This window comes from Gavialis gangeticus, unplaced genomic scaffold (genome assembly GCF_001723915.1).
Source record: "Gavialis gangeticus isolate Ggan-Ray unplaced genomic scaffold, GavGan_comp1, whole genome shotgun sequence".
NCBI lineage: Eukaryota > Metazoa > Chordata > Crocodylia > Gavialidae > Gavialis > Gavialis gangeticus.
In genome coordinates, this window is record NW_017728996.1 from 52,331,802 (window position 1) to 52,358,807 (window position 27,006).

Below are 27,006 nucleotides of genomic sequence, written 5' to 3' on the forward strand. Positions count from 1 at the left end.
GAACACCAAGCCTCTTGGCTCTGAGAGGCCAGTATTTTAGCATTCTCTTTGCATGTAGGAGGTGGAACTACTTTTGTTTAGGAGATTGCAATTAGAGTAAAAAGCTGGAAGGTGAGTGTTGCAGTCCCCACAGCTCTGATTTCATCTTCAAGTGGACAGTGGGTAGCCAACCTGCCAGCAGGAGGTCAAAGGCTGCAGTCTCATTTGCATGCTGAGGATCCCAGGTCAAGCCAGATCTTTTTCAGCACCCTCATTTGTCACTCGTTCCTATCTTTTTCCTATCTTAGTTTCTTGATAAGAGACTGCTTCCACAAAGAACTTCAGATGGGTTTTTGTTATGAAGAAGTGTACACAGTGCTGACCTTTTCTTATATGCAAATTTAGCTTCTGCCAAGGCTTCTGCTGGTGTGCAGCAGTTTGTATATAACATCAAGGTTTGCAGTGTCAAGGTGGATTTTCTCATTTTATTCTGTGTAAAATTCCAAATGGGTAACGTGCAGTTCATATTTTTTTTAAATAACATATTCCTTACTACTGTAAAACACTGCACTAATATCACTTTAGATTAGATTATTATATATAAAGAGTTTACATTTTACTTTTGTTTAGTTTTATGATTCCACTCCCCATAGAGAGAGAGCTTGGAGCATTGCACAAAAATGAAAAATTCAGTAAGTCCACAGCCCTTCTCCAGAAACCTCTGCTGCCCAGTAGAGTCCAAGGCAGAACAATTGTATTTATATGGAACTATTCATAAGAACTGTCTCCAAACAAATACCTCCCATTTGTCTATCCTTTCCATCCCTATAATCCACTCCACCCATCAAGTATTTCATAAACATCCCTGTTCAACTCCTGGAGCAGCGTGGTAGAAACAAGTGAATCATGCAGTGTTTCCAGATACCCACCGGGTCCAGGCTGTGACAGGGCACAACAGGAAGCAAGTTTAGATGCCAAAAGTTATGTGAACCACTTCCATTTTAGAGCAGAACACTATTAAGTGATACACCTTTAATTACTTCATCTGTTGCAGGAACACAGTAGAAAACAACAAAATCTTGCCATCATGGGGATTCTAGATATTAACTTGCTTGAAGGTCCAAAGCCAGAGGCATAACTAGATGCTTAAAACTGTTGCTATTTTTGTGCCTCCCACCCTTCAAGGGTCCCTGCCCCCTTGTACACTACTATCTACAACAGCATAAACTTCACTCAGGAATCATCTCTTAGCTAATGTGGAACATAGAGCAGGAGTGTAGTGTTCTTAGACAATAGTGAAGGTGATCATATTTGCTTCTGAATACACTCAGTTTCTGATCGTTGTTGATTTCCGAATCTCAAAGTGTTAAGGTAGCAAATCCTGCAAAGGAAGGAGGAACTTTTTATTCAAATGCAGCTTGCTTGCTTTTCTTTTTGTCTTTGTCTTCCTTTAACAAAACATTAATGAAAGTGTTTGTCCTGGTCATAGTTGTGCAAGTAGTTTTTATAAAATCTAACACTGGACCAAGTTAGTCCTGTGTTTTTATTTAAGCCAACGTTTTCAAACTTGGAAGTGAAAAGCTATTCATCAGTATAGAAGTAGGGTCTGAATTTATTTATGTATTTGTTCAGTGGTGCAGCAACCACTTGCTTCATCATCCCCTTCACACCTCAAGGAGAAAATTGCTGTAATATTGATTAACCATTGTGACGGTTAAAGTGTAGAACCCCACACAATGGGGATGTGATTCTAGTTGTAACCTTTGAGTATTACCACAGTGTACAGCTTGAGTTAGTACTAAGACTCGGTTTGATTTCCAGTACCTACAGTATAGAGCCACTCTGATGTACTGTACTGTTGTGCAATTGGTGCAATGCCCTATTGCTCTTTAATCTGCAAAATAAATATTCACGGGAATTCTTTTTGCCCATCCCGTATTTGTCACTTTTGTCCCTGGGTCTGTTTGAAAACCTTTTTAGATTCTCTTTCACACTTGAAATGCTGTAAGCTGTTTCTCGTCTATTAAATAAGTAAACAATATAAGCACTGACTCTAATAAGAGTAACAGACTGCACACTAGGGAACTTATTCTCCTAGCAGATCATGTGAAAATATCTATAAAAGGTTAGCTGGGTTGCTGCCAAGAAGGCAGGTCACTGAATCAGAACTCTGAGAACTCTGTTGTTTAAATGGCATTTCAGGAACAATGATGCTGTTTGAAATGGCACTTGAGGGGGAGAAAAGCAAATCTGCAGAATCAAGAGTAAGGGCTCTATCTTTCTCCTGATTATGAGGGCGTTCCCTCACCACACGTGTTTTCAAGCCATCTTTGTCCATAAGGAAGAAAGTGCAGTTTTGCTGATTTTACAAGGTGTCATGTGCGGTGACAAAAGACGTCAGAGTGTCTGAGAACAAGACTGAGCTGAGCGAGCAGGCCTGCTTTTTATTTTTAGAAAGAATACATTTAACAAATGTGTGTTCCTTCCATTCTTCCCTTATTTGTCAAGAACTTAAAATACGGGCCTGTAAATTATGTTTAGCAACAGTTCCTTTACGTAAATCTGCATCAAGCACCAAAACCTTCTAGCTAATTAGATTTGGTTTAACTCTAACCAAGAACACTGAGATCCAGTTTTCACAGAGCCCATCTATGACAGTAGAAGCTTTAATCAGGGTAAGTGCCTTTCTGCAATAAAACATCCTGGCAGATCATTATGTCTGCAATGTAGCCTGCTTGTCTTAGATTCTATGACCCTCTTTACCTTAGTGTCTAAGCACCTTATGATTGTTAATTAATTGAAATCAATGGAGCTCAGCATGAGGATTCCTGTGCTCATCTCACTAGAGGGTCAAGCCAGGATCTGAAAAATAACAGGTACATTAAGGATGGGAGCACTGAGTGAAATTAGATTAAGAAGGAAGCATTAGTTTTGTTTGAACAAAACTTACTCGGGTGTAAACTATGACATAAAACTGCCTGTTTGGGTAAATTCACTGTGATTATTTTGAAGGGTAGGAGGTTTGAAAAAGTTGGTGTTTCCTAAGGAACTTACTACTTCCCTACAAAGTTCCGGTAAAGTTACTAGCTGTAACATAATTGTTTCCAGATAAATCCAGCCTACAGCATTACCATAACGACTGTTAAATGCCAGTATTCCAGTTGTCTCTGTAATCTTAATTCAGTCTTCTGATTCAGATAGATTGATAGATAGCTACATTATTGTACAGCCTTTAATTATATGATCACATACTGTTTTTTTTTTACTACAGATCCCTTGCCTCTGTTAGGGCACAGGACGGAAGATGCTCAGTTAATGAGCAGCAATTTACTATTCTTGATCATCTTTACTGTATAGAGTGAGGACATAGGCCTTTTTACTATGTGCCATTTAAACCATGCTCTTAAGCTAGAATTATTTATTTCCTTGTGGACTTTTCCATGGTGATCACTACTACAATTTCTGAGCCCTTCACAAATCTTATAAATAATACTCACAAAATTCTTGAAAACTGAGCAGGCGACATTAACCCCATTTAGAGATGGAGAGCAAAGAGACATGCCAGCACAGCATGATTGAGCATATCGCAATAAAAAAGTGTTCACTAATTTTGCCTGCCTAATTTGAGATGCTTCTTAATACTTAGCATCATAACGCATTTATACACTGAAAGCACAGCTCTCCTTGACTTAAGTGGTAGTCGTGAATGTTCAGCAATTTGTCTACTGAAAACAGGCAGTTTTAGAAGTTTCTATTTTGGCCAGATTTGGGCACATTCCTGATGTAGGCTACCCCTTGCCCAAATTCAGGTCCCTGCTCCAAAGGGTGAAGGTGGAGGACACAAGGAGGCATTTGAGCCTTTATAGGAAAAAACATCTTTAATGTTTTTTAACGGGAACAAAACAATGTACTTTTCTCTAGCATTGTTGTTGGAAAGAGCTGAACCATTCGGGTTGACATTTTGCAAAATGATTTAACTTGAAACAGGTGGCAATCGAGGCGAATTTCAGCCTGAGCAGTTAAAAATTGGAAGAATTTTAAGGAACTAAACCCAGGGTCTTAGAAAGGAGTAATGTTGGACAACTTTAATAGGTGGTGCCACCAGCCTTATCTGTAATCAAATGTTTTTCCCCCAAAGGTGGTTTTAAATGCAGGAAGCCTATTAATTAAATCATGTTGTTTAGTTTATCTCATGAATCACTGAATTAAAATGTTTGATCTATTTTGTTTTTGAATCAATAAGCAGTATTTCCTTTTGCAAGCTGCTGTGTTTTCTTTGGTTCCAGAAAGATTACTTTGGCACTACACAAACCATTTTAATTTTACTAACTTTTTAGGGAGTTTTATAAATAGACACAGTATTTCAAATGTGTTCAAAAATGATCACATAACAGGACATACAAAGCACACCAGAAGCTGTGGATTACAAAAACTGCCTCATAACATGAAACAAAACTTTTTTTTAGGAAATGTTAAGTGGCAGAATTCAGCAGAATTGCTTACTTTGGGTGGATGCATTAGCTATAAACACAAACACTAAACAAAGAAGTTGGTTTAGAAACCCACTAAGTCTGTTTGGTTTTTGTATAAGGAAGCGCGGGGGTCGCAAGCAGTGTTTCCTTGGTTTTCCAGTTGTCGGTTTAAGAAAAAGAAAAAAAACCAACTTGATGGGCTGTGATGTTATAGACCAGGGGTTGTCAACTGGGGGTACTTGGGAAGGCCTCAGAGGGTATGCGGCGGTGGTGTGGAGAAGTGGGGGTACTTAGGAAGCGTACTGCCATGCGCCGCTCCTGCCTGCCACTGTGTGCCACCACCAGGGCCCCTGCACTTGTCCAGGGGTAGAAACTCCTGTTATAGACTGGCAGAAATATCTGTCATCAAGCAGTGGGACTAAAAATTGGTCACATTAAGGGACAAAGGAAAACCTGGGTAACAGGCCTCACACAAATAATAGGGTAGAAACAGATGTTGCCTGGTGTGTCTCCTTTGTGTCACCATAACATTTTTTATGGTGGTACAAATGATGAGCAAATAGGTGTCCCTGCCTGTCATTGTGTCACATCAGAGGAAAATCAGTGGTGTGACAAAAGGTAGTAACATATTCTGCAGCTTTATTGTGTGCAGACATTGATTAGCTCTGTGGCAGGAGAGTGGAGGTAGCTTGAGCTGCCCACACTTTCCAGACACCCCAGGCAGGTGCTTTGGTGGCTTGAGGGCCCCTCAAGCTCCTGAAGCACCTGCGTGGCCTTCCTTGCTGACAGGGAGGCACCCTAAGGAATCTCAAGCTGCTGGTCCATAAGCAGGGAAAGTTGGGGTTCCCTGCTTATGGAGACACCCCACAGTCTTCACAGGTGTGTTTGAGTATGAAAAGCTTGCACAGGTCCCATGTGAAGGCACAGGACCCAGGGAATCTCTGGTACCCTGTGCTTCCCCATAAGGACCAGCTTCCTGAGACTCATCCACAGGAGGCAGGTGTGGGTAAATGAAGAATAGAGGGATTTTCCCACATATCAGACCTGCCTTGGAGATCTCAGGGGTGGATCTAGGTAAGCAGGGAAAGTGGGACTTGTGTCCCCAGACACCCTGAGGGCAGGTCTGGATAAGGAGGGAGACCCAGTGCTTTAAGGGCCTGATCCTGTCCAGGACTTCCCAGGTTCATAGGACTGGGCCCTGTAAGCCCTGGGAGAATAGATCTCCCTTTGTCCCTCATCATCAACAGGAGGGACAAGAGGCGCGATGGGTGTTTTGCCCAATGAAGCGGATCAGCTGTGCCACAACACAGTGTAGTACAGCTGATGAGCTTCATTCAGTGACATGTTTCTAGCCACAGGGCACTGTCATGTAACACTTCTTCCCCTGTCCCCTCTATTCATCATATCACATTATTTATTAGGGATCTGATTATTAGAACTCTTGAGTTCCTCTTTCTTTCTTTTTGAGAGATTTAGAAAGTGCCAATCAACGTAATGCCCAGGCATGGTTTTAAACCTAGATGTGAATATTTTCAGTATGCACATTTCTGAATAGCATGAGGGTAGTTTAGCTTTTGCGACTCATTAGTACAGCGACACTTTTGTAACATTAGTGACATTGACTTGTTTCATCAATTTAAATAGATTTTTAGAGGGGAAAAAGTTCCATTAGTAATTCTACTAAAAAAAGAAAATTCACGTATGTAAGACCCCTTAGCTTAAGCATTTGTTTTAAATGCTGTACAGTATAGGGTAAACTTTGCATCCATTTAAAGGCTTTTCTGAAACCAAGTCCTATGATTAGGAGGAAAAACATTTACAACTTTTATAGTTGAAATGAAGAACTGTTGGCTCATTGAACTTCCCTAGATCTGTCACTTTCAGGTACTTAATTATCCTTAATATAGAAATTGGATGGTTAAATGAATCAGAAATAATAGGACCTGTGGAAAAACATAAATTCAGATAGTTTTCTTCTAATCCTCATGGACTCAAGACACTCTGTGGACTAATGGTATTTGTAGCCATTTCTGTTGTAGCACAGAGTAACACAGCAAGAACATCTGAGCTTAATAAGTGATACAGGGGAAAAAATTTTAAAAAGGAAAATTGTTCTTCTGCACAGTTGGTCCAATAATCCTCTAGGTCAGTGGTTCTCAAACTTTTTTTTGCATGGAAAACTTGAAAATTGCTGAGGGTCTTGGTGGACCACTTAATAAACTTTTTTGCGTCATCGTCCAAATGGCCTTGATCTCCGTCGTCAGAAAAAAATGAATCAAGTGCAGGGCCAAGTACAGATCATCTCGATTGTTCCACAACCTTTCTGCCGACCTCCTGAATGGAGCTGAGAACCTCTGCTCTAAGCCAATCTTGTTGTTTAATTACACTGCTCAAATAGAACGGCTTGCTTACTTCATTATATTATGTAGCTTGATATCTAATTATGATAAAGAGGTATTACTCTTGTTGCCTGAATTCAGTGAAGTAATGTGCATTTGGGGTGACCTTGAAGGCAGTTTTGGAAAAATCTTCGAGTGGATATAGATCCATCTTTCACACAGCGAATGACTTGAGCTTTTCTTGTTGGAAGGCTACTGCTCTGTGATACAGTCCTGGAGTTCGCCACCATAGTTGTGGTCATCCATATGGATGCTTTGTTATGCCGTTGCTTCTTTTGACACAGTTCAGTTTTGCATACAGTACAAAACCAGGCGCAACGAAATGTCTGCTGCATGGAAAAACAAGATGGGAGCTCTACAATGGAACACTTTTCAGCAAAGCTATGAGGGCCAGCAAATTTCAGGCAGCAGTTCTCCAGTAAAGTTGATTTTCTCTCTAAAAGACACAGTTTCTATAAATCTTGAAAGTAAGAGTAAACCTCACCACTAATAGGCAACTACATAATCACTTTTCAGTATTTCTTTCAAATCTAGTTCCTTCAAATAGCATCATGGTCAATATATAAATTCTTCCAAAAATTGCCAACTGAACTATTTATCTACCTGCAACAGGACTTCCTTGACTGTGTATACCATTGCAACCCTGTGGTGGGCATGGGAATGTCCCACAACATGCTTTGTGCACAATAATTCTTCCATCCCCTGTACCTCAAGCATACAAAACTCCCGTGTGGGTCTTACCCCTGGCCTTGGCCTCCATGCATTGTACTTCATTCTGTCTGAAAAGTAGTGCTGAATTCTTCTCTCATTTACATCATTCCAAATCTGAAAGCAACTGCCATGTAGTCAATGCAATTACGCTGGATTTAAGAGACTATAATAAGTAAGAGCAAAATTTCACTGAGAGAAGGCCATTAAATTTGAAAATGAGGTCAGTGTGTGCAAACATGTTGTTGTTTTTTTTATTTTAATAAAGCCTATGCATTTTTCTATGCAAGAAGCTTCCTACCAGGTCCTAAACCCCTAGTCTTGAGCTCTTTGGCAATTCATGTTCATGATGGCCTTGGCCCATAAATTATTCTTCATTACAGACCCCCATGAGGAAGAAAGCAGCAGCCTTCTTGTACACTGCATCTTGGTCTTTCCTTCTCTAGCTTCTTCAATTTATTTATGGGTGTAGTGTGATGTGATCTAGTTCAACGTTAGTGTGCTGGCTTCCCACATGCTCCATTCTGCAGCAGAGCATGAGGTTACCCAAAATCTGTTAATTTGTTGAGGTGTTTCTTTATACAATTTGACAAACACATAGCAACGAGAACTCTGAAAAATTATACTTCCCATCAAAACACTTTGGTTAGAAAATGTAAAGCTCTGTTTATAATAATTTTGATAAAAGCTAACAACCAAACTCCAGCCAGGTTCCAAAACACAGGTTAGAGCATAAGAGAACTTTTTAGATTTTCAATAAAGCAAATTATCTTCACTTCCAATGCTTGTATAGTTCACTGTTTTTGGAAATGAGGAATTGCTTATTTTGGCAGTGTCAAGTACTTCCTTTTCTTGAGCTAGTTATTTTTTAAATGTGATGCTTTGGTGCCTTCTAATTTATTTGTTTGCTTATCAGATGGTTATTGTTGTATTGTTAATCAAAATATAATCGCAGCAGTGTTAGTTATTAGGTGGCATTGTAACATGGCCTGACATATGTTGTGGGTTTGTGATCATTCTTAGGATTCACATATTCGCGGTGGAGGTGGTAGTGTTGGTTTTGTGGGTTATGGATACAGAATAGCCTACAGCGTGTTCTCAAATGCCATCTGGTGGAGGGGTGGGGGGTAGAACTGGGTAATTTCAAATAAAGCTCAGCATTTATACAAGAGCATACAAAATGTCAGTAAAAGGTATACAAGAAAAAGGAGGCAAGTGTCAATGTGAAAAATAGCAAATTTGTTTCCTGTCAGGCCTTTTGGCTAAATTCAAGTGTTGACTTGACAACATGCATGCCTTGATATCTTTATCATAGTGAAATAAAGCCGCCCTTGTCATGTACTCTGACCACAGAGGGGTTGAGTGAAAGTGAAGTTTGTTTGTTTTTTTTCTTTTTTTTCCCTTTAAATCTCCAAATGCCTTTGGATTTAAATTTCTTAATAGAGATCACAAAGGAAGTAAGAAGGATGACTTGGGCAAACAGCATGTTAAATTCTTCCTACCTGTAAAATTGAGGCAAAACTTTAACTGCTTCCTTGGAAAAAAAACATGTCCCATTTATTCTCGGTGCAGCATTTTGAAAATTTACTCAGTGTGAAACCCACTTAATGCAACATTCTGAAAATTCACTCCGTAAGAAGCATTTCAGTGCTGTTTAATAAGCTGCCAGTTACAGCTGTAGTTTAGGGCTTTTTATTAAAATGGCTTTTTCGGAACCTCCTATTGATGCGAGAGACCATTTCCATCACCCGAAAGGCTTGATGTTCGTTCTTATTAGCACTGTGACTAAAAACAGCTCCGAGTTAACTCCACAGGTGCCCGTAACCCTTGCATTTACGGTGATTTAGAATAAAGCGCATTATTTCAGACCTAGCAATTGTAAGCAAGGAAAGCAAAGATACCCTCAGCAGATTGCATGTCAGTAGGACATCTAAGTGCAAATTGCAGACTCCTGTTGTAGTCAGTACTGGAGAATCTGTTCCATGGCACACGTGTTGTGAAAAAGAACATTTTAAATAACAATATTCTGGTTCGTTCTTTGCTTTTAAGTGTTACCACTGAAATGAAATCTCTTGCAATGGTGGTAGAAAAAAACATCATGACTTGGATGTTGCTTCTAAAGGAGTATTATTGCTTGTTCTGAGAGCTGCTTGAAGAGCAATAAACCTCTGTATAAGTGTGATTTGCAGCTCCCATTGATGGAGCCTGGCAGATTTCAGATGCTCAGGAAACCCTAACTGATCCCATTAAAGTTCAAATCTGTATCTTTACTTCAGATTTCAGCATCGCATTGTACAATTTCCTTCAGCATTATCCACCAGAGTTAAACCAGGAGGCCTGGTATTCATGGGTTGCCTGAGTAGTCTCTCAATGAAGATAAATGACTAAGTCTTTCAGAAACAGTGGCGCGTGCAATACAGAAATTAAGCAGAGTTTTCTATAAAAATTAAACATGGGCTTTGGACACGCATCTTTAAGACACGAGCTTTAATGCAGATCATGAATTATTTCTAATAATTTTTATTTTCTTTCTCCTCTAGGCCGTGACAGTACGAAATTCCATGGCTAAATCATTATACAGTGCTCTGTTTGATTGGATAGTTTTTCGAATTAATCACGCGCTTTTGAATGCAAAGGATGTGGAAGAAAGCACCAAGGTAAATTCTAGATCCTCATGCTTGGTTGTTAGGTTGTAACCTTGGCTCTAACGTTTACAGTTAAACAAGTACGAGCATGTGTAACAAAATGGTCAAATGTGATGTAGAGACACGGGAAGTAGTAGTAGTTACAGGGTAAAACATTACACAAACTATTGATTACAAGCAGCCCCAAAAGGCCTGTTCCCGCTTGTATTTCAAAAATGAGACCATAATTTTATTTTTTAAAAAGTGACATTTTGTGAATTGTGATAATAAATGGCATCAAGGAATTGAGTCATGATGTGAGTCACGATTGAGAGAGGATTTGTGTCTGACAGAAAACTTATCTGCCCCCCCATAAGACTGCTAATCTCAATTTTAATTAAATGATTCCTGTAAAGTGTTAGTCTGCTTTATTTGTAAACCTGTAGCATGTAATGTTATCGAGAAGGAAGGTCAAAAGAGGTTAGAGGGTGGAATGCTACAATAAGTTGCTCATTTAAAAGGATTTTTCTACTTTTAAACCAAGGAAGAACAAATGGGTATAAATGGGCTTTGAATCAATTTGTGCTGGAAAATAGGATGTTTCTATCCAGCAGAGAAGGAAGATTCTGGAAAAGCCTTCCAGTAGGAACATTTGGCTAAAGAAACTTAACTGATTTCAAGTCGCAGCTTAATAAATTTGATAGGGTTTACATGATGTGAGCACAGGTGATAGCAGGGAGTTGCTCAGTGACTCAAGATATAACTCCTAATATACAAATATTTTCTTCTGCCCTAAAAAGAGACTTACTCTTCCTTCAAGTTAAGGGTTGTCTGTCTGTATGTATGCATATACATGCAGACAAACCTAACTAAATACCCTTGGCTTTGAAATTGGGTCCAGGCCAGCAGAACTTTTGGTCATACATCTAGCTGACACTGCAGCTGCCAAAAATGATTATTTAGCTAAGTGCTAACATTGTGTTTGAATTATCCTACTGTAGAACTGATTGAAATTACAGATCCTTAAAGTATGCCTGACCCTTTATTTTACTGCACAGATATGCTTGTAATGTATAAGGAAAATAATTATGGTCTGTGTGCACACATCTTTGTTTTTGTAAAATTCATTTTTAATATGTGGTGATGACACTGCTGGCACGTGAGTTTGTTAAAATGGATAACATGCTATGTTTCTTCTGGCTGCTTTCTCCGCTATTTGGTATTTTACTGTAAATTTTATGTTCTGTCTTTGTTCCAAGAGCCTAAAGGTTTCCTTTGGGTTGTCTGAAGAGGGAATTTATGTATTTGGTGAGCCTACGAGTTGGCTTTTTTGTTGGGGGGAGTGTAGCTCAAATATTAACCAAATGAATTATCTATTTTTTTAGAAGTAATTTAAAGTGCTAGCTGTTCCTTAGTGTATGTCTACATTCAAGGGATGTGCTTGTGCTAGGACAGTATACCTTGCCTGCTGAACCCAACTTAGAATACTGTAAAAAGCTTTAAAAGCTGTTATAAACCTAGACTAATTTTTATAGAGCTGTAAAAATTATCACTCTTATCACTTATCACTCTTAAGGCCACTTTATGCACAGGAAAAATGAAGCAGAGAGCATAAGTAACCTGCCCAGGGCCACAGAAAGACTGTCCCAGAGTCAGATAATAATAATAATAATATATAATTCAGGCACTTTGGATTCTCGTCCTGCACTTGTCTCTATTGTCTTTACTTTATTTGAGTGTCAGTAGGTATGCTTTCAAAGAATCGTGCAGGCTTTTGTAGAGTAAGGGGAATGCTGAAATGGGTGTAGTAGAGGTTATCAGCTTGTATAGGTGAGTGCTTGTTACTTATAAAGCATAGTTAAAGGAAAATTCAGAGCATCTGTATTCAACACAAATATAGGAAAAAGGCAATTGTATATATCCCACTTAAGTTGTCTGTCTGATATTGGAGGGGCATGCGATGATGCTGAATATGGGCTTTTTTGTATTAATAGTCTGGAGAGTGTAATAATTGATTTCTCGCAGTGCTCACAGTTTGCATTTTATTTCCCTTGCAATCCAGTTTTGTAGAACATGTCTAGACTCTTATTTCTGATTTGAATGGGGCTGGTTACAAATCTCAAAATAACTACTTACAGAGAGAAGAGAGCTACCAAACCAAAATAAGACCATGCTTATTCTTTCTTTGCTTATTTAAAAAAAAGAAAAAAAAGTTTTGCAGGTGTGCAATACCATGCTAAATCAAGACCCAAAATCTTATTTAGCATCTTTCCTAATTAAGCAGTTGATCTAATAAAAGATTTAACTAAAAATGGAAAAAAACTCTTGCCTTGTCCATAGTTTTGTTCACAGAAGTGCTTTCACTGGACTGCAAATCAAAAATAATCCCTTAATTATGCATAGTCTATCTCTGCAACCTTTCTTCTACTTTTTCTTTTCTTCTATTCTTGTTTCCCTGCCCTTGGACTACTGTTCGTACTCTTCCTAACTCCATCATTACCAAGTAGATCATATGTGCATGCATATGTGTATATATACATGCATGCACGGGCACATGCATATGTGTGTGTGCGCATGTGTGGGCACATTATTATAATTATATTTATAGTGATTTGGCTATACGCTTGGAAGGTTGGTTATGTGGCCAAAGGCCCAAGTGAAATCATTTGACCGAAGGATTAGAATTCGTGGTCACTGGACCAAAGTATTAGATTGGCAGAATGACTAGCATGCAGGTTTGCTCCTCCTGAAGGATTATAAATCCTCCCACCATTGTTCTACTCAAGTATGACCAGTTTTTTGTTCTTTCTAGCATAAAACTATAATGCATATGGTTCTGGAAAGATTACTTCATCTTAATAAATTATCATTGTTAATTCCATCAAGTTAACATAACTTTTTTTTTATACATAACTTTTTTAACATAACTTTTATACATCCAGATACCATAATCCTGAATATTTGTAATATTGCTCTAGGTTGGTGGTACTCAACATTTTTGCTTGGCAGGTCAGATGGACAGTGCCCAATCTGTCTGTGGGTCTGGTCCGGCAGTCACACAGGGGCCTGATCTTGCTGCGTGGAGAAGGGTGGGAGGCAGTCTGGCCCCAATCCGGCTATGGCGCGGGGGAGGGGAGTGGGGCCAACCCTGATCCAGCTGCACAGGAGAGGGGACATGGCCTTAGCCCTGATTTGGCCACATGGGGGGGTGGGGGTTGAGAATTTGGCAGTGGGAGAGGGTGGCAGGATCAGTTGCTATTGCTTCCCCAGTCCACTAAACTTCCAGACCCATGGGGAGCCCTGTGGGCCCCATATCATGGCTCTGAAGGCCAGATTTGGCCTGCAGGCCGGGGTGAGCACCTGTGCTCTAGGTAATAAATATAAGAGCTTAAAAATGTTTTACTCGTATTATACAAGTAAATGAATAATGGAAATATCAGCCCCAGGCCAATATTTTAAATACAAGATTCTTCTAATAGTCATTTGCAGTATACTTTGTCATAACATCAAGCTACAGTCACAAGGATACTATACTACACAAATTAACCTGCATCTCTACTGTTTTCATGTAAAGTAGGATCATAGGAAAGTAGGACTGGAAGGAGCCTTACAAGTCCCCTTCTTCAAGGTAGGATAATTCCTGACTAAACCATCCCAACCAAGTGCCCATCCAATCTGTTCTTGAAAATTTCCAGGCATACCCAGGAATTCCCAGGAGATAAAGCTTCTCTTATCAGCCTGTTCCAATGCTTGAGCACCCTCATAGTCAGAAAACTTCTCCTGAAACCAGCTTCTCCTGTGAAGTGCTCCATCTGGGGAGAAATAATCCTCAACACACTTACAGGCTTGGTGGTGCTACACTTGCCAGCACCACAACTGAAAAAGATTTGGGGAGTCATGATAGACCACAGCATGAACATGAGCCATCGGTGTGATGCCATAGCTGGTGGAGCAAACAAAACAGTGGTATGCATCAACCAAAGCATCTTAAGCAAGACTAAGGATGTCATCCTCCTTCTCTACTTAGCCTTGGTGAGACTGCAGCTGGAGAACTATGTCCAGTTCTGGGGGCTGCACTTCAGGATGGATGTGGTGAAGCTTGAGAGAGTCCAAAGGAGGGCTACACACATGATTAGTAGTCTGGAGAGCAGGTCATATGAGGAGAGGCTGAAAGACATGGGACTGTTCAGCCTGGGGAAACAAAGACTTACAGGAGACTTGGTGGCAGCCTATAAATATATAAGGGGCATACATCAGGGCCTGGGGGAGCATCTGTTCACCTAAGCACTCTAGGGGAAAATGAGAACCAGTGGCCACAAATTGCTTGAAAATTGCTTCAGATTGGACATAAGGCGAAACTGCTTTATGATTCACGTGCCATGGGTCTAGAATAGGCTTCCCCCAGAGGTGATGCAGTGACTTTCCCTGGAGATCTTTAAAAAACATCTTAATGTGCATCTTGCTGGGGCCATCTGACCCTAGCAGTCTTTCCTGCCCAAGTGCAGGGGGACTGGACTTGACAATCTCATGAGGTCCCTTCCAGCCCCTAATATCTATGAATCTTCAACCTAAATTTCTCCTGCTGCAGCTTGAGGCCATTTCTCCTAGTCCAGTCTCCAGTGGTCACAGAGAAAAGCCCATCTCTGCCCTCTCTATAATTGCCCTTCAGGTATTAGAAGACTGTAATCAAATCCTCCCCCCGACCCAGCTTCTCTTCTCCAGACTTGAATAACCCTGTTTATTTTAGCCTTTCCTCAAAGGTTGTGCTGCTTAGGCTTCTAAGCATTTTTGTTGCTTTCTGCTGGACTTTTCCCTATCTTTCATGAATGGTGGGGCCCAGAACTGGACACTTTGAGCTCTATTCAGAAGTGAAGCCCCTGAATAGAGCTCCAAGATCACTTCCCTTGATTTGCAAGTGGCACTCTTGTTGATACAGCCCAGTATACTCTTAATCAGAAAAAACCCAGGAAAGCACTTCAAGTAAGAGTGAGCTTTTTTCACTTTTAAGGAAAGAATTCACATAAAATTGCCAGCTCTTATTACTCTCTCTCATTAGCAGCATGTCAAGATCATTTGGATTTAATTAAGCCAGTGCTCTGCAGATACAATTTAAATACAAACAGACTCTTCAGATATGGACAGAAGTTTCACATAAACTGGTTTAAATGATCACAAATTGGTTTAAACCTGTAACAGAACAGAAGTTCAGTGAACGTAAACCAGTTTCAAAAGGGCTGAAACTGGTTTAAGATGAACCTGGTTGAATGTAGAATCAGACTTAACTGATTTGGGTCAAACAGGTGTATGAAACTTCTGTCCCAGACCCTTTCCTGGTTCAAATTAAATCAGTCCCCCAGCATCCCAGCATGCTTTCCAGTCCTGGGATGGGTTGTGCTGTCTGTTCCAGCAGAGAAGTGGGGCGGGGGGGAGGCAGGGACTGTCCCCTCCCCCTACTCCTGTCAAACCCCAGCTGGGGTCTAGGGCCAGGGAGGGGGGTTAAAGTTCCCTTCCCCTGAGTACAGAGCTGCACTGCCCTGCTAAAAACTTAATGCTGCCTGCAACTGTGGACTACAAATCCCAGAGGCACCTGGAAGCAGGAAGAGGAACTGGTGAGCAACTCTGCAGAGTCCTGCTGCTCTGATTCTGGATTGCAAATGCCAGAGACCTCAGGGGCAGCAGGAAGAGGAAGTGAACACACAGCCCGTGTTGGCTGTGTGCCAAAGAGCTGTGCTTTAGCACCACCCCCAGCTTACGGCTTGAGCCACTGCAGGCATGTGGCTGCGTTTCCTAAATCAAAAGTGAATGTCTGTCCAGTTGTTTCTCAGCTTAATCTCTGCAGTTTAGACTAACCTGCAAAGACTAAATCAGTTCAGCCTCGGGCTTTTTGACTGTCTGTACTTAGCCTTCATATCACCTTCCCAGAACAATTTCATATTAAATATTCAAGCATAACCATTATTTCCTTATTCCTAGTACTGGTTAATCTACCCTACTAAAACTGCTGTTAAAGAAAAGTTGCTAGTCTAGTTATAAGCAAAAAAAAACAAAAAACTATTGCATTTTGTCTTTTCTTATTGTCAGTGGCTTCTATAATCAGTTGTAGCTCCCCACTCAAAATGCCACAGGAAATTCAAAATCAAAGGAAGAAAACAACAATCAAAAGATAATTGCCAAAAGTCCTCTTTTCAACAAAACAAAAAAAATCACAGGTATCTCACATGATGAACAGTGAAGCATTCCACAGTGATTTCAGCACTGGAAAAGACGGAAGAGATTTGAGAAAATTTCTAACCCATCTAGCTCTTTTGACTTTTTTTAAACTGACCTCCATCTGTTTTCTGGGTGGGTAACGTACGTTAGGAATTCTGGAGCTGAGCCAAAATGCTCCAATATTAACATAATATTTTCCCTTTGCAATTTCATTAGGGAAGACTAGAGCAGGGCTCTAGAGCTGTTCGTATTTCAAAGCACTCGTGAAAATGTGTAAATGCATCACTTGTTATCAAGTTGCTCCTAAAAGAAATGTAGTTCTGCATAAGTTAAGTCTTAAGCTTGAGTAAATCCTCTGAAATAACACAGGTGGGTTTCATGGCTAATCCCATGCTTTCTGGTCCACAAATGGGCACCAGTAGAGCACAAAGACAAAGAAGTTTCTTGCATATTTTGTGATAACTGCATTGATGAAATACAGTGAAAGATGAACCTGTACATTTCTTAGCTTGATTTCACTGTCTGACCTAAGGCACTGACAAGAGAAAAATGCCCTAACATCACTTGTGTATACTTTATGATTCCTTATATGGTTTTCACTTTGCATTTTCTGTTTTTTTCTAAGAGGACCTGATAATTTAGTTTGCAGTCCTATATTTCAACATTAAAGAAATATAAATAGGCATTTGTTCCTTTAAGTTCTTCTGCCATTTTGGCTTGAGTCACTAAGTTCAGTCTTTATTTTAGCATCTAAATATCACATGGATGGCACATGATAACCTCTGAACCTCTTTTTTAAAGGGTGCCTTGAGTCTAATGAGACACCCCTTTTAAGACTCAAGGCACCCCTTGAAAAATGGCAACTCTTAGATTTCACTCTGTTTTTTGACTACAGAAAAAAATAATAGAGCAGTTCTGGGATGCAAAGAACTTAGAGGCTAGGGACAAACATTCAGAAAGCCTGAACCTGAATTAATTCAGTCTTTGTATGTTGGTCTAACCTGCAGAGATTGAACCAATTTGCAAGTGGATAAACGTTCACTTTTGATTCAGGAAATGCAGACGCATGCCTGCAGTGGCTTAGTTTAGAAGCTGGAGAGGTGCTAGTGAGCCTTTTCTTCCCTTCTACAGTGCTCAGCTGGGGTGGGGGGTGTGACCAGGCCCTCACAGGATGCGTTGATTAGGGAGGGGTTTAAACCCCCACCCTGGCCTGCATAGTCCCCAGCCAGGGTGTGCCTGGAGGGGGAATGGGGGAGCAGCCCTCACCAGACTTTTCTCCCTACTTACTGGTCAAGACCCTGGCCCTCAGCTAGCACTCTGGGCAAAGGGGATATGGAAGGGAGGACTGCTTGTGTAGAGTGCGTGCATCTGTTAATGATACTGAACTTCTCAATCTTTCTCGCCCTGCTTCTTCATACTGTCTGCAGCAAACTGACACACTCACAGGTCCCACGCATTGCAAACCAGGTCATTTTGCATACCTCTCTCTGTCCCCTCATGAACACTGTCAGATTGTGGCTTTTGAAGCAAGACGGCAGGGAGCCTATCAGAACACAAAGCTTATCAGCACATCAAGATAACAAAAAACCAGCTTTTTCCAAGGCATTTGTAAGGAAGAATGGAGGGACATTACCAGCTGACCTGCTGATTAATTCCGAAAAGCCCTAAGCAGACACCATTTTATCTGCCTTTGTTCCAGTGAAATTGGAGATGCACACACATAGACACCTTGCAGCATTAGCTAGCATGGGGGGGTGGCACGACTGTGACCAGATGCTGGTTGAGGTCCATGCCGCTGCCGTCCATGCTGTGGGAGAGGGGAGGAAAGGAGGAGGGATCCCTGCTTGAGCAGCGAGTGCTGTGCCTGCAGTCTCCACCTCCTTCTCAGCCAGCCGGAGCTCTGGCTAGGGAGGAGAGGCGTGGGACCAGCCCTGCTTTCTGGATCAGACAGCTCAGCCCGGGGCTGAAAAGCATGCTGGGATGCTGGTTTATCTTAAACCAGTTTTGGCCGTTTTGAAATTGGTTTATGTTCACTGAACTTGCACTCTGTTGCAGGTTTAAACCAGTTTCTGATCACTTCAACCAGTTTGTGTAACTTCTATCCCTAGCCAGAAATACTGTCACAAGGCAGGACTTGGTTTACCTAACAGACCAATCACAATCTATAGCACAGTTTATGAAATGAGCAATTTCATTATAATATATGCTGTCACATTACGTGAAGTAGAAGGCAGTGGTTCACAATGGGCTTGAAAGTAAAACCCTACAGACAGATGGACAGACACTTTAAGTCTTTTACATGCTAAACAATTTTTACACTTGAGGACAACCAGCTAATAACCCAAAACTGAATGGTTTGTTTAATTCTGCCCCTCACTCCCTCCCAGCAGCCCCCCCAGCGCTGCTGGTGCCCCTTGCTCCCCAATCACAGCTCCAGCTCTCCCAGCCCTGCTGGAGGAGCCCCCCAGCTGCCAGGGCTATGGGGCCCTTACCTGCAGGAGTTGCTCTCCAGGCTGCCTGGCAGCCCTCTTTGACCCTCCCAGCCCCCTGCATGCTGGAACTCAGCCAGCTACAGAGAGCTCTTTGCAAAACTGCAAAATCCACAGGTTTCTCTGCTTAAATGAGAAATCCACCTTTGCCTCTGGTACAAGGTAAAAGCTATGGCTTTCTCCATTTTCCCATGGGAAATGGAAAACCCAGATCCCTGTTAATAACTAAAAAAAATCTGAAAGCCACTTGAAAACAACTCTGATACATTTTTACAGAAATGAGGGAGAATTGGGGAGTCTACATTCATAAGAAACAAATGACAAAAGCCAAGAAAGGTTCTCTGTCAAACGCAGTAGTCTACTGTTTTGTTGGCATTGATACTGTTTTAGGCAGTGACAAGTGAGTTTTTTTTTTTTTAGTATTCCCTCATGTCACAAGGTGAAAAGAAATAAATTTAAGATCTTCCACTGAAGGTTTAATATCCTAGTTTAGGGCTGTCCAACTTCTCAGTGTCTGGGGGCTGTATGCTGTGTGGGTCACACCAGCAGGAGCTTGCACCAGTGGGAGCCGTGGGTCCCAGGGGCCACATACTCTCCAACTGCACCATGCACCCCCTCCCCTGCCTCTCCACGCACCCTTTCTGCTGCACCAGACACCGAAAGGCTCCCCCACTGCTGCTCCTCTCGCCCCCCACGACCCTCACTCTGCTGCATCACGTACCCAGGCACCTCTCTGTTACACTGTGCATTTCCCCATCCCCACCAGCTGCTACTCCTGTCACCACCTTGCTGAACTGCATGCCCAGGCACCCTGATGTTCACCTCTAGCTTCCCAGCTGTAAGCTCCCACATGGTACTGCACCACACCCCTCCGAAGCTTCAGGCTCCCCCAAGCACTGACAGTTGTGTCATGCTGCACCTGGCTGCCATGTGGAGCAGGGGCTGGAAGGGGGAGCTGGAGGGAGAGGGAGCCTGAAGCCACTGGCTGCTGCTGCAGCTGGAGCAGCAGCTGGGTGGGAGCGCAGGGGCTGCAATTTAACACCTAAGGGCTGCATGTGGCCTCTGGGCTGCCAGTTGGTCAGCCCTGATACAGCTGATACAGAAAGAAATTCCAAGATCTTATTAATGAAAGGCAAATGCAAAACACTTGTGGCAGGCGAGGGAGGCAGGGAGGGGTGGGGAGATAGGGAATTAGGAATGATGAAGCACCTACAAGCTATAGCACAGAAGAAATGAGCAAATGCAGTAAGAACCAGTGGCTAAGTAAACTTGAACAAAAACAGCAATATTGTAGAACAAAAATAACAGAAAAAACTCAAGTCAGGGGCAGTGAACTGCGAATTCTAACTGTGCCAGCAGGCAAAATAAGCCAATTCCTGCTGTGTATTATAGCATAATTTGTTGTACCTTTAATTGGGAATATCAGTGTTGATTTGATTTAAGTGCTTTGAAAACTAGACTTGAAAAACAAAAGGGGGGACAAGGATTGCTTATTTAGTTGCTAGTAGTGACCAAGAGGGAGTCCAAAATGAAGGAAAGGCAAAAAAAAATTAAGACATGAATATTAATTTTTTTTTTTTTACCTTGTCCAAGTGCTCAGACTTAGGCCAGCAGATTGGAGTTTGTAGGAAATGGCTTCTAGCAGAGGGGAAAAAAGGCGCAGTGTCTCTGATCAGCAAAACTACAGATTTTCCATTGGGGTGACCTATTTTTAAAAGGGAATGTAAATTAGTTTCCCATTGGTAAAAGACAGAATGGCAAGGAATCCTTTAAGGACACTGATAAAGGTTGATGAGAAGTTTTGGTTTACAGGGCTTATTTCAGATGTTTTTTACTGTAAACCTGGGATTTTGTCCCGATCTCAGTAACATCTTAGTACTCTTTCTTAAGCAGTGGACACAGGTGTGCTCATGTGGCGCTGGGAGTCCAGAGTAAAGAGCAGAGGCTTTGTATCTATGTCATGAGATATATAATACTTGAATTTTCTGAGGCACGTTCTTCCTTCTCAAGATTCCAGCTTGAATGTATTCAAAATCCTGAGCTACCACAGAAGCACAACAGGCCCAGGCCTATCAGACCTGGTAGTCCCAGTCTTTAAAGTAAGTTGGATTTTGAGAACAGCCAAAAGCCTGGACATGAGAGGCTAAAAAGGTAGAGAAATGTTGCAGAGATGGAGCCTGAGGAGAGAGCTGAAACCACACCTGAAAGGAAAGCGAGTCTGGAAAGAAGAGAGATGGGGAGATAGAAAAAGAGAGATGGAGCCTGATAAAGCAGCAACGTACCCAAGTCTTTCAGTTTGGTCATTCTGGCACTGAAAAAAGCACTGATGAGGCAAACTGTTTTGTTCTTTTCTTTTCTTTTCTACTGAGCTACTTACTTTCAGTTGGTCCGATAAAAGCGAAGCTATCCCTCTCATAGATTTCTTGGACCATCACAACTGCCCAACCCTACTACAGCTATTAGTCTAATTTTTTGCAGTCTAAGGACATATCCATGTAAAAACTTTAACAAGGTAGTGCCTAGTTGAGTCAACATCTTATTAGTTTAGAGAATTCATCTGATGTAGCTTTAGGACCAAAGTAGGGACCACGTGTATGGACAATCTGCTTTTACCAATTCCTGAGACTGATGGAGCCACACCTATGCTAGAAAAATGGGTGGGGACTTTTCCAAAATTCTCAGTATAAAGAAGAGCAAAAAAATTCAAACGTAGTTAGTAACTAAAGCTGCTATAAATAGCTTTTTGTCCTTGGCAGTCTGTGTTCCTGCCAACCGGTTCTACCTGCTATTTTTGTTTTTTTGTTTTTGCTGTTGTTTGAATAGGATCCTCTTCTTCTGCTTGTGTAAATGGTTTAGCCTCTTCCTAGCTATCTGTGTAATAAATAGATCATCCCAGAGAGTATTTCACCATAAGCTGGTTGTGCTGCTCAACCTGGTATTCACTCCACTTTTTCTTCATGACTCAAGCTTTGTGTAGCCACAAGCTGACTTTATTAGTTGTAAATAATTAAAATACTTTGTTAAAATGCACAGTTAAAAGTGTGTAGATTATTTTGTATTGGACATTAGGCTATCTCAGTATTGGTGATTTATGTCTTCAGACATATGTAAAATCTTAAGTAGGTGCTAAATCACATAGCAAAATTTCTAGTTGTCTAATGGTGCATGTTTTAAGGAGCCACTTTTCAGAACAGGAGAAATGGAAAAAACATCTACTTTTGGCATACCTTAAAAAGCTTTCAAGTACTGACTGTCCAGTGTTGACATTAGATTTTAGGAGCCCAGCCCTTATACCTTTGTTCCAGGTAGGCACAACCCTCAGACCAACCACAACACCTGCCAGCTGACAATAGGCACGTTTATTGATACAGAGTGATAACAAAAAAGCAACAATACAAACAACCAGGCAATTCTATATCTACCAATCCTAGGGCTGTCATCAGAGTCAAAGTACATCTGGTCAGGATGCAGGCACCACTCTGAGGCTCTCTTTTAGGTGTCAGCAGACCGGAGGTGGGATGCTGAGGCCCACAGCCCACCTCCAGTGGGGTGCATGAGATGGGCTGCTGGTATCCCCTCAATCCATGGTGGCCTCAGGGACCCTTCCCAGGATGGGGACCCTTCTCAAAAAAGAGAAGGAGGGACAGGCAGCGACAAGGAGGGACCCTTTGTTAATCTCAGTTCACTGCTTTTGTATTCTCCTTCCCCCTTGATGACTCCTGCTGACTCTTCATCCGTGACTCCTGCTGACTCTTCTTCTATCTCTGGTTGGCTGTCTCTCTGCGGTCACATGTCCACGTAACCTTCTGGGCCTTCTCCTAATTCGGCCTGTTCCCTCAAAACTCGGACTCAGCTCCCCCTGGAGCTCTGGGGCCTTGTAGCTGGTGTCACTTACCTTGTGTTATGGGACAGTATGGTACATACTTCTTTGGTTTCCATGCTGTGCGTCCTTGTTGTGTTAGACAGCCAGTCTGCCTTGAAGGCTGTGATCTCACATTATGGCACGCCCCACCTCAATTCTCGGGTTGTGTCCAGCTGTTGGCCTTGTTGTGTTAGATAGCCCGTCTGTTTTCAGGGCCATGAGAAGCTGTGTGTGCATCTCCCAAGCCCATCTTGAACCCTTATAATGCATACATCTATACCTATAAGCCAATTCCCACAAAACAGGCCTTTAAATGCTATTTTTAAGCCAACATCTAGGTTGTAAGGAAATTTTGACTTGGGTATTTTCTGAATCTGAGCACTTCTCTTTACAATGCTGTAATTCTTTTGAAGTTCTTTGGTTGTACTAGAGAAAAATATTATTCTGGATTGTCTCTATTAATTTCATTGTTATGGACAAATGCCAAGTCTTTTTGCCTCGCATCGAATGATTTTGTTTGTTTGTTTTATACAAATCTATACCAGAAGAGTTGTCTAGAAATAAATATCATGAGCATCTGACAAATGGTGTTTGTTCTGTATATGTTTCTAATCTGTTGTCTTATGCATGTTTGTTATTATGAAGAGTTGTCCTGGGTATTTCCAAAGCAATCCCTTTTTCTTCTTCAATTACTGTAGAGAATTATTTATTTATAGATCCGTCCCGCGTGTTTCTTGGTTTGGAATGTTTGCAGTTGGAGTATAACCATTTATAAAGCTAATGTCGAGTATCCAAATAAACACATTCCTTCGGTTTGCCCTTCATGTTGCAAGTCATTTTTCCAATGTGGTGAATGCTGTTAAGTCATATGTCCAAGAAAGTATTTTGGAACTGTATTCAGAGTTCCCCAAAGAGGCAGTGATGCTTTTAGCTGTAAGTAAAAGCCAGACCAACACAATTTTATTTGACCAAAGAATGTATGCTGCCATCTCAGTGTGGGATGCAGTGCTGGAGCTGGGTAGGAATTCAAAGCTCCCTGTTTCAGAGAGAGATAGTAAGTTATGTCTGACCTGGTATCTAAAATTGCATGTTGTCTCCCTCAATTAGGTGCAGTCCTCCAGATGGAGTGATATTAATAGTTTCAACACTGATTAAAAGCCCTCATATTCAGTATATTAGATTCTGTTTGTATGGTTTTCATCTTCAGTTGTACTCAGGCCTTATTAACGTGGTGTCATAATATTTAAAAATATATTCTGTACTTCTTCTTACAGACATTGTCCATCGGGGTACTTGATATCTTTGGATTTGAAGATTATGAAAATAACAGCTTTGAACAATTCTGCATTAACTTTGCTAATGAACGCTTACAGCACTATTTTAACCAGCACATCTTTAAACTAGAGCAGGTAAGTCTGTCAGTATTGATTGCATGCTTCAACATACGACATATTGCACTTTGTTTGGTTGAAAGTCTTGAACTAACATATGGCAGAATTAGCTTATAAGTCTTCCTGGGCTGTCTTCTAAAAACTGTTCCATCCGTCTAAGGACAGCAGATCTTTTCAGGCATGAATTCTAGTTTGATCAGATGGACCACTTCAAGAGGTATAGAGGTGAAGGCAACTTATACTACATGTCAGGGTTAGGGTTTGTTGAGAGAAAAAAATCCTATGCGACTTGTCCTAGCAGAAGACTTGCAAGACATCTACAGGGCAGCTATTCTTACCTTCACATTGTACAAGTATCTGTATTCATTCTGCTGAAAGGATTCTGCAGACAGTAGTTCTTTGGTAAGGAGAGACTAGTTATTAGTGTTGTCTATACCCCTTGCTCTTCTTGAAGCCACATTGCTAAAAAGAATCCCACTGTGAGGCTCTGTGAACCTGCCTATACCGAGAAATTGGAAAATGTATCTAGGTTCTATTAAGCTTATCTGTAAATAGCCTTCCTTTTAGTACCCAACCTACTGTGGAAGAATCAGGCTTCAATTTATGGATTAAGCTTGAAGAGGTATTATTGTATTGGAAGATAGAATAGCCTTTACATGATCTGCAGTAGCAAATATTTCAGTGGACATATTCAAAGCCTCACAATTAGTTATTTGATTCCTGTTATGCTGAAGTATAAGAAAACCAATGTGGATGCTCCCTTCTGCCTGTAGATTCTGTCTTCACAGTGCTTGCAACAGGCTGAAAATACCCCTGTGAAAGTTTTTGGACTCTTCTTCTAGAAAAAGGACATTTTACAAATACCAGAGGACTTTTCTATTAGAGCGCTTTTTGTCAGTGATTGTTTGTACCTTTAACATTGTGGAATGCAACTGAAAAGATGCCACCCAGATTTTCCTTCACGCTTCATAACAGCAAGCATGACTTAGACAAAGAGTCCAGCACAAGAGTGATATGATGTTTAGCTGTGTTATATAGTGATGTCTGGTTAAGATTCATTATAAAACTTGGTAGACAGTCAGCTGAGAACTTTTTCTTTTTAACATAAACCTTATTCTATCTACTTCCAGCTGCTTGCAGCTAATCACTATGGGTGTGCTCTGGCACTCTACCCTCTCAAGATTGCAGACATGATGCCTCTTGTAAATACAGCTGTTACTGTACCGTATACTGAGAGAATGTTTAGGATTGAAGCAGACTCAGAGATCTCACTAACAGATTTTCATCTTTGAGCCAAATGTACAAATGAGGAAAATGAAACTCAGGATACTGTTGAAAGTTTTGTGGGGAGGATGAGGCAAAAAGGGTTAAATGTTGGATTTCTGCCTTGAACAAAGACTTGCTAGTTAATCTTGCTTGCTTGCTTGGAACCAAGTGTTCTAAATTACTAAAGAAGGCTTGGCTTATGATGATTCATGATAGTCTTGGAATATGCTTTACCATATGATAAGCCTGGGTGAAATATACTAATCGAGCTGTAAAACACAGTCACATAAATCCTGCTCTGTCTTTGTTGCCAAAGCCTTAGATTTAGAATTATAGCGACCTTTTTCTGGCAGCAAGCCTTTGCCCAGGAATCATAACTTAAATGGAGCCTACCCCATCATTCAGGAGAGAGATTTTTCCACCCATCTCCCCAGATGTGGTTCTCATTCTTCTACCAGGCAAGTAGGACCAAGTTTCCACCATTACATTCACTAATTTCTTTTAGTAATTAGCAGTTGTTGAAGTGTGCTCCCACATCTGTGCAGGATTACCTCCTCCCCAATTAGCCAGGCGTATTAAACCCCATGTTCTTACTTTCTCCTGTTTAAGTGAGTCCTTTTGCATGACGGAGAAGTGTACTGCTGGTGCATCATTCACCTGGCACTCCATGCCTCTCCACCAGGAAAAATAGTTTTTTTTATGCATTACACTATTGGTAGCATGTGTACCCAAGCATAAAATAATAAGTACAAGAAAAAGGTATGGCAGGGTGGCACCTTAAAGGCTAACTGGTTCAAAGGGGCATGAGCTTTTGTGAGCAGCAGCCTACTTCATCATATGCTAGGAATAGACTGGAAATCTGTTCCTAGCATTGGACAAAGTAGACTGTTTTTTACAAAACCCTTACGCCTCTCTGAACCATTTAGTCCCTAAGGAGTCTCTCTGCCCTACTTTCTGCCATAAATAGGAAGGTTTCTAGACCCTTTTTAATATACCAACAACTCTCTGCCATTTGCTCCCTTTTTTATCAGCAATGATGAATTTTTTTTTAATTTAAAAATAGGTTCTACAGTTTTCATTTAAAATGTATTGCCCCATCGGTTCCCACCTCATTTCATATTCTGGTAATTGTGAACATTGTTTACATGCCAAGTATCAATCTGAGGCACATCCATTTATGAATGAAAATATCAAATAAGTAGGAGTGAAGAACTGAAAAATGAGGATGCACTAAGATGCTAAGGATCTGGCCCGTCGAGGGATTTTATCTGGCTCAGGGCAGGTCCCTCAGTCCTGCCCAGTCTGGGCACAGGGGGCAGCCCGGGTTGTGGCATGTGTGGCTGCTCCTGCTGCCCCAAGTGTACACCAGCTGGCATGGCAGTTGGACTTGCTTCCTGGCAGTGGCGGCTCCTTCTGACCGACACACTGCTGCTGGACCTGGCCCCACTGCCTGGGCACCTCAACGAGTCCACCCTGTGGGACCTGTGCAGGCAGAGCATGTGGCTAGGCAGATGGGATGGGGCCGTGGGTGGGTGGGGAGCGGTGTTCGGGAGTGGGACAGGTGGGCAAGGCTGGGATCACAGGTCAGTGACAGCGTGGGGCTGGG

The 27,006-nt window shown here is 41.4% G+C and overlaps 1 protein-coding gene across 2 annotated transcripts in view; it reads left to right on the forward strand.

The window, feature by feature from the left end:
* Nucleotides 1-27,006, forward strand: part of MYO9A (myosin IXA) — a 382,153-nt gene that overhangs the window by 207,215 nt on the left and 147,932 nt on the right. For both annotated transcript variants that reach the window (XM_019504515.1, XM_019504516.1), the window contains exons 10-11: nucleotides 10,099-10,215; nucleotides 24,018-24,152. In XM_019504515.1, the coding sequence (XP_019360060.1) occupies nucleotides 10,099-10,215; nucleotides 24,018-24,152 (252 nt within the window). The remainder of the gene's footprint in view (nucleotides 1-10,098; nucleotides 10,216-24,017; nucleotides 24,153-27,006) is intronic.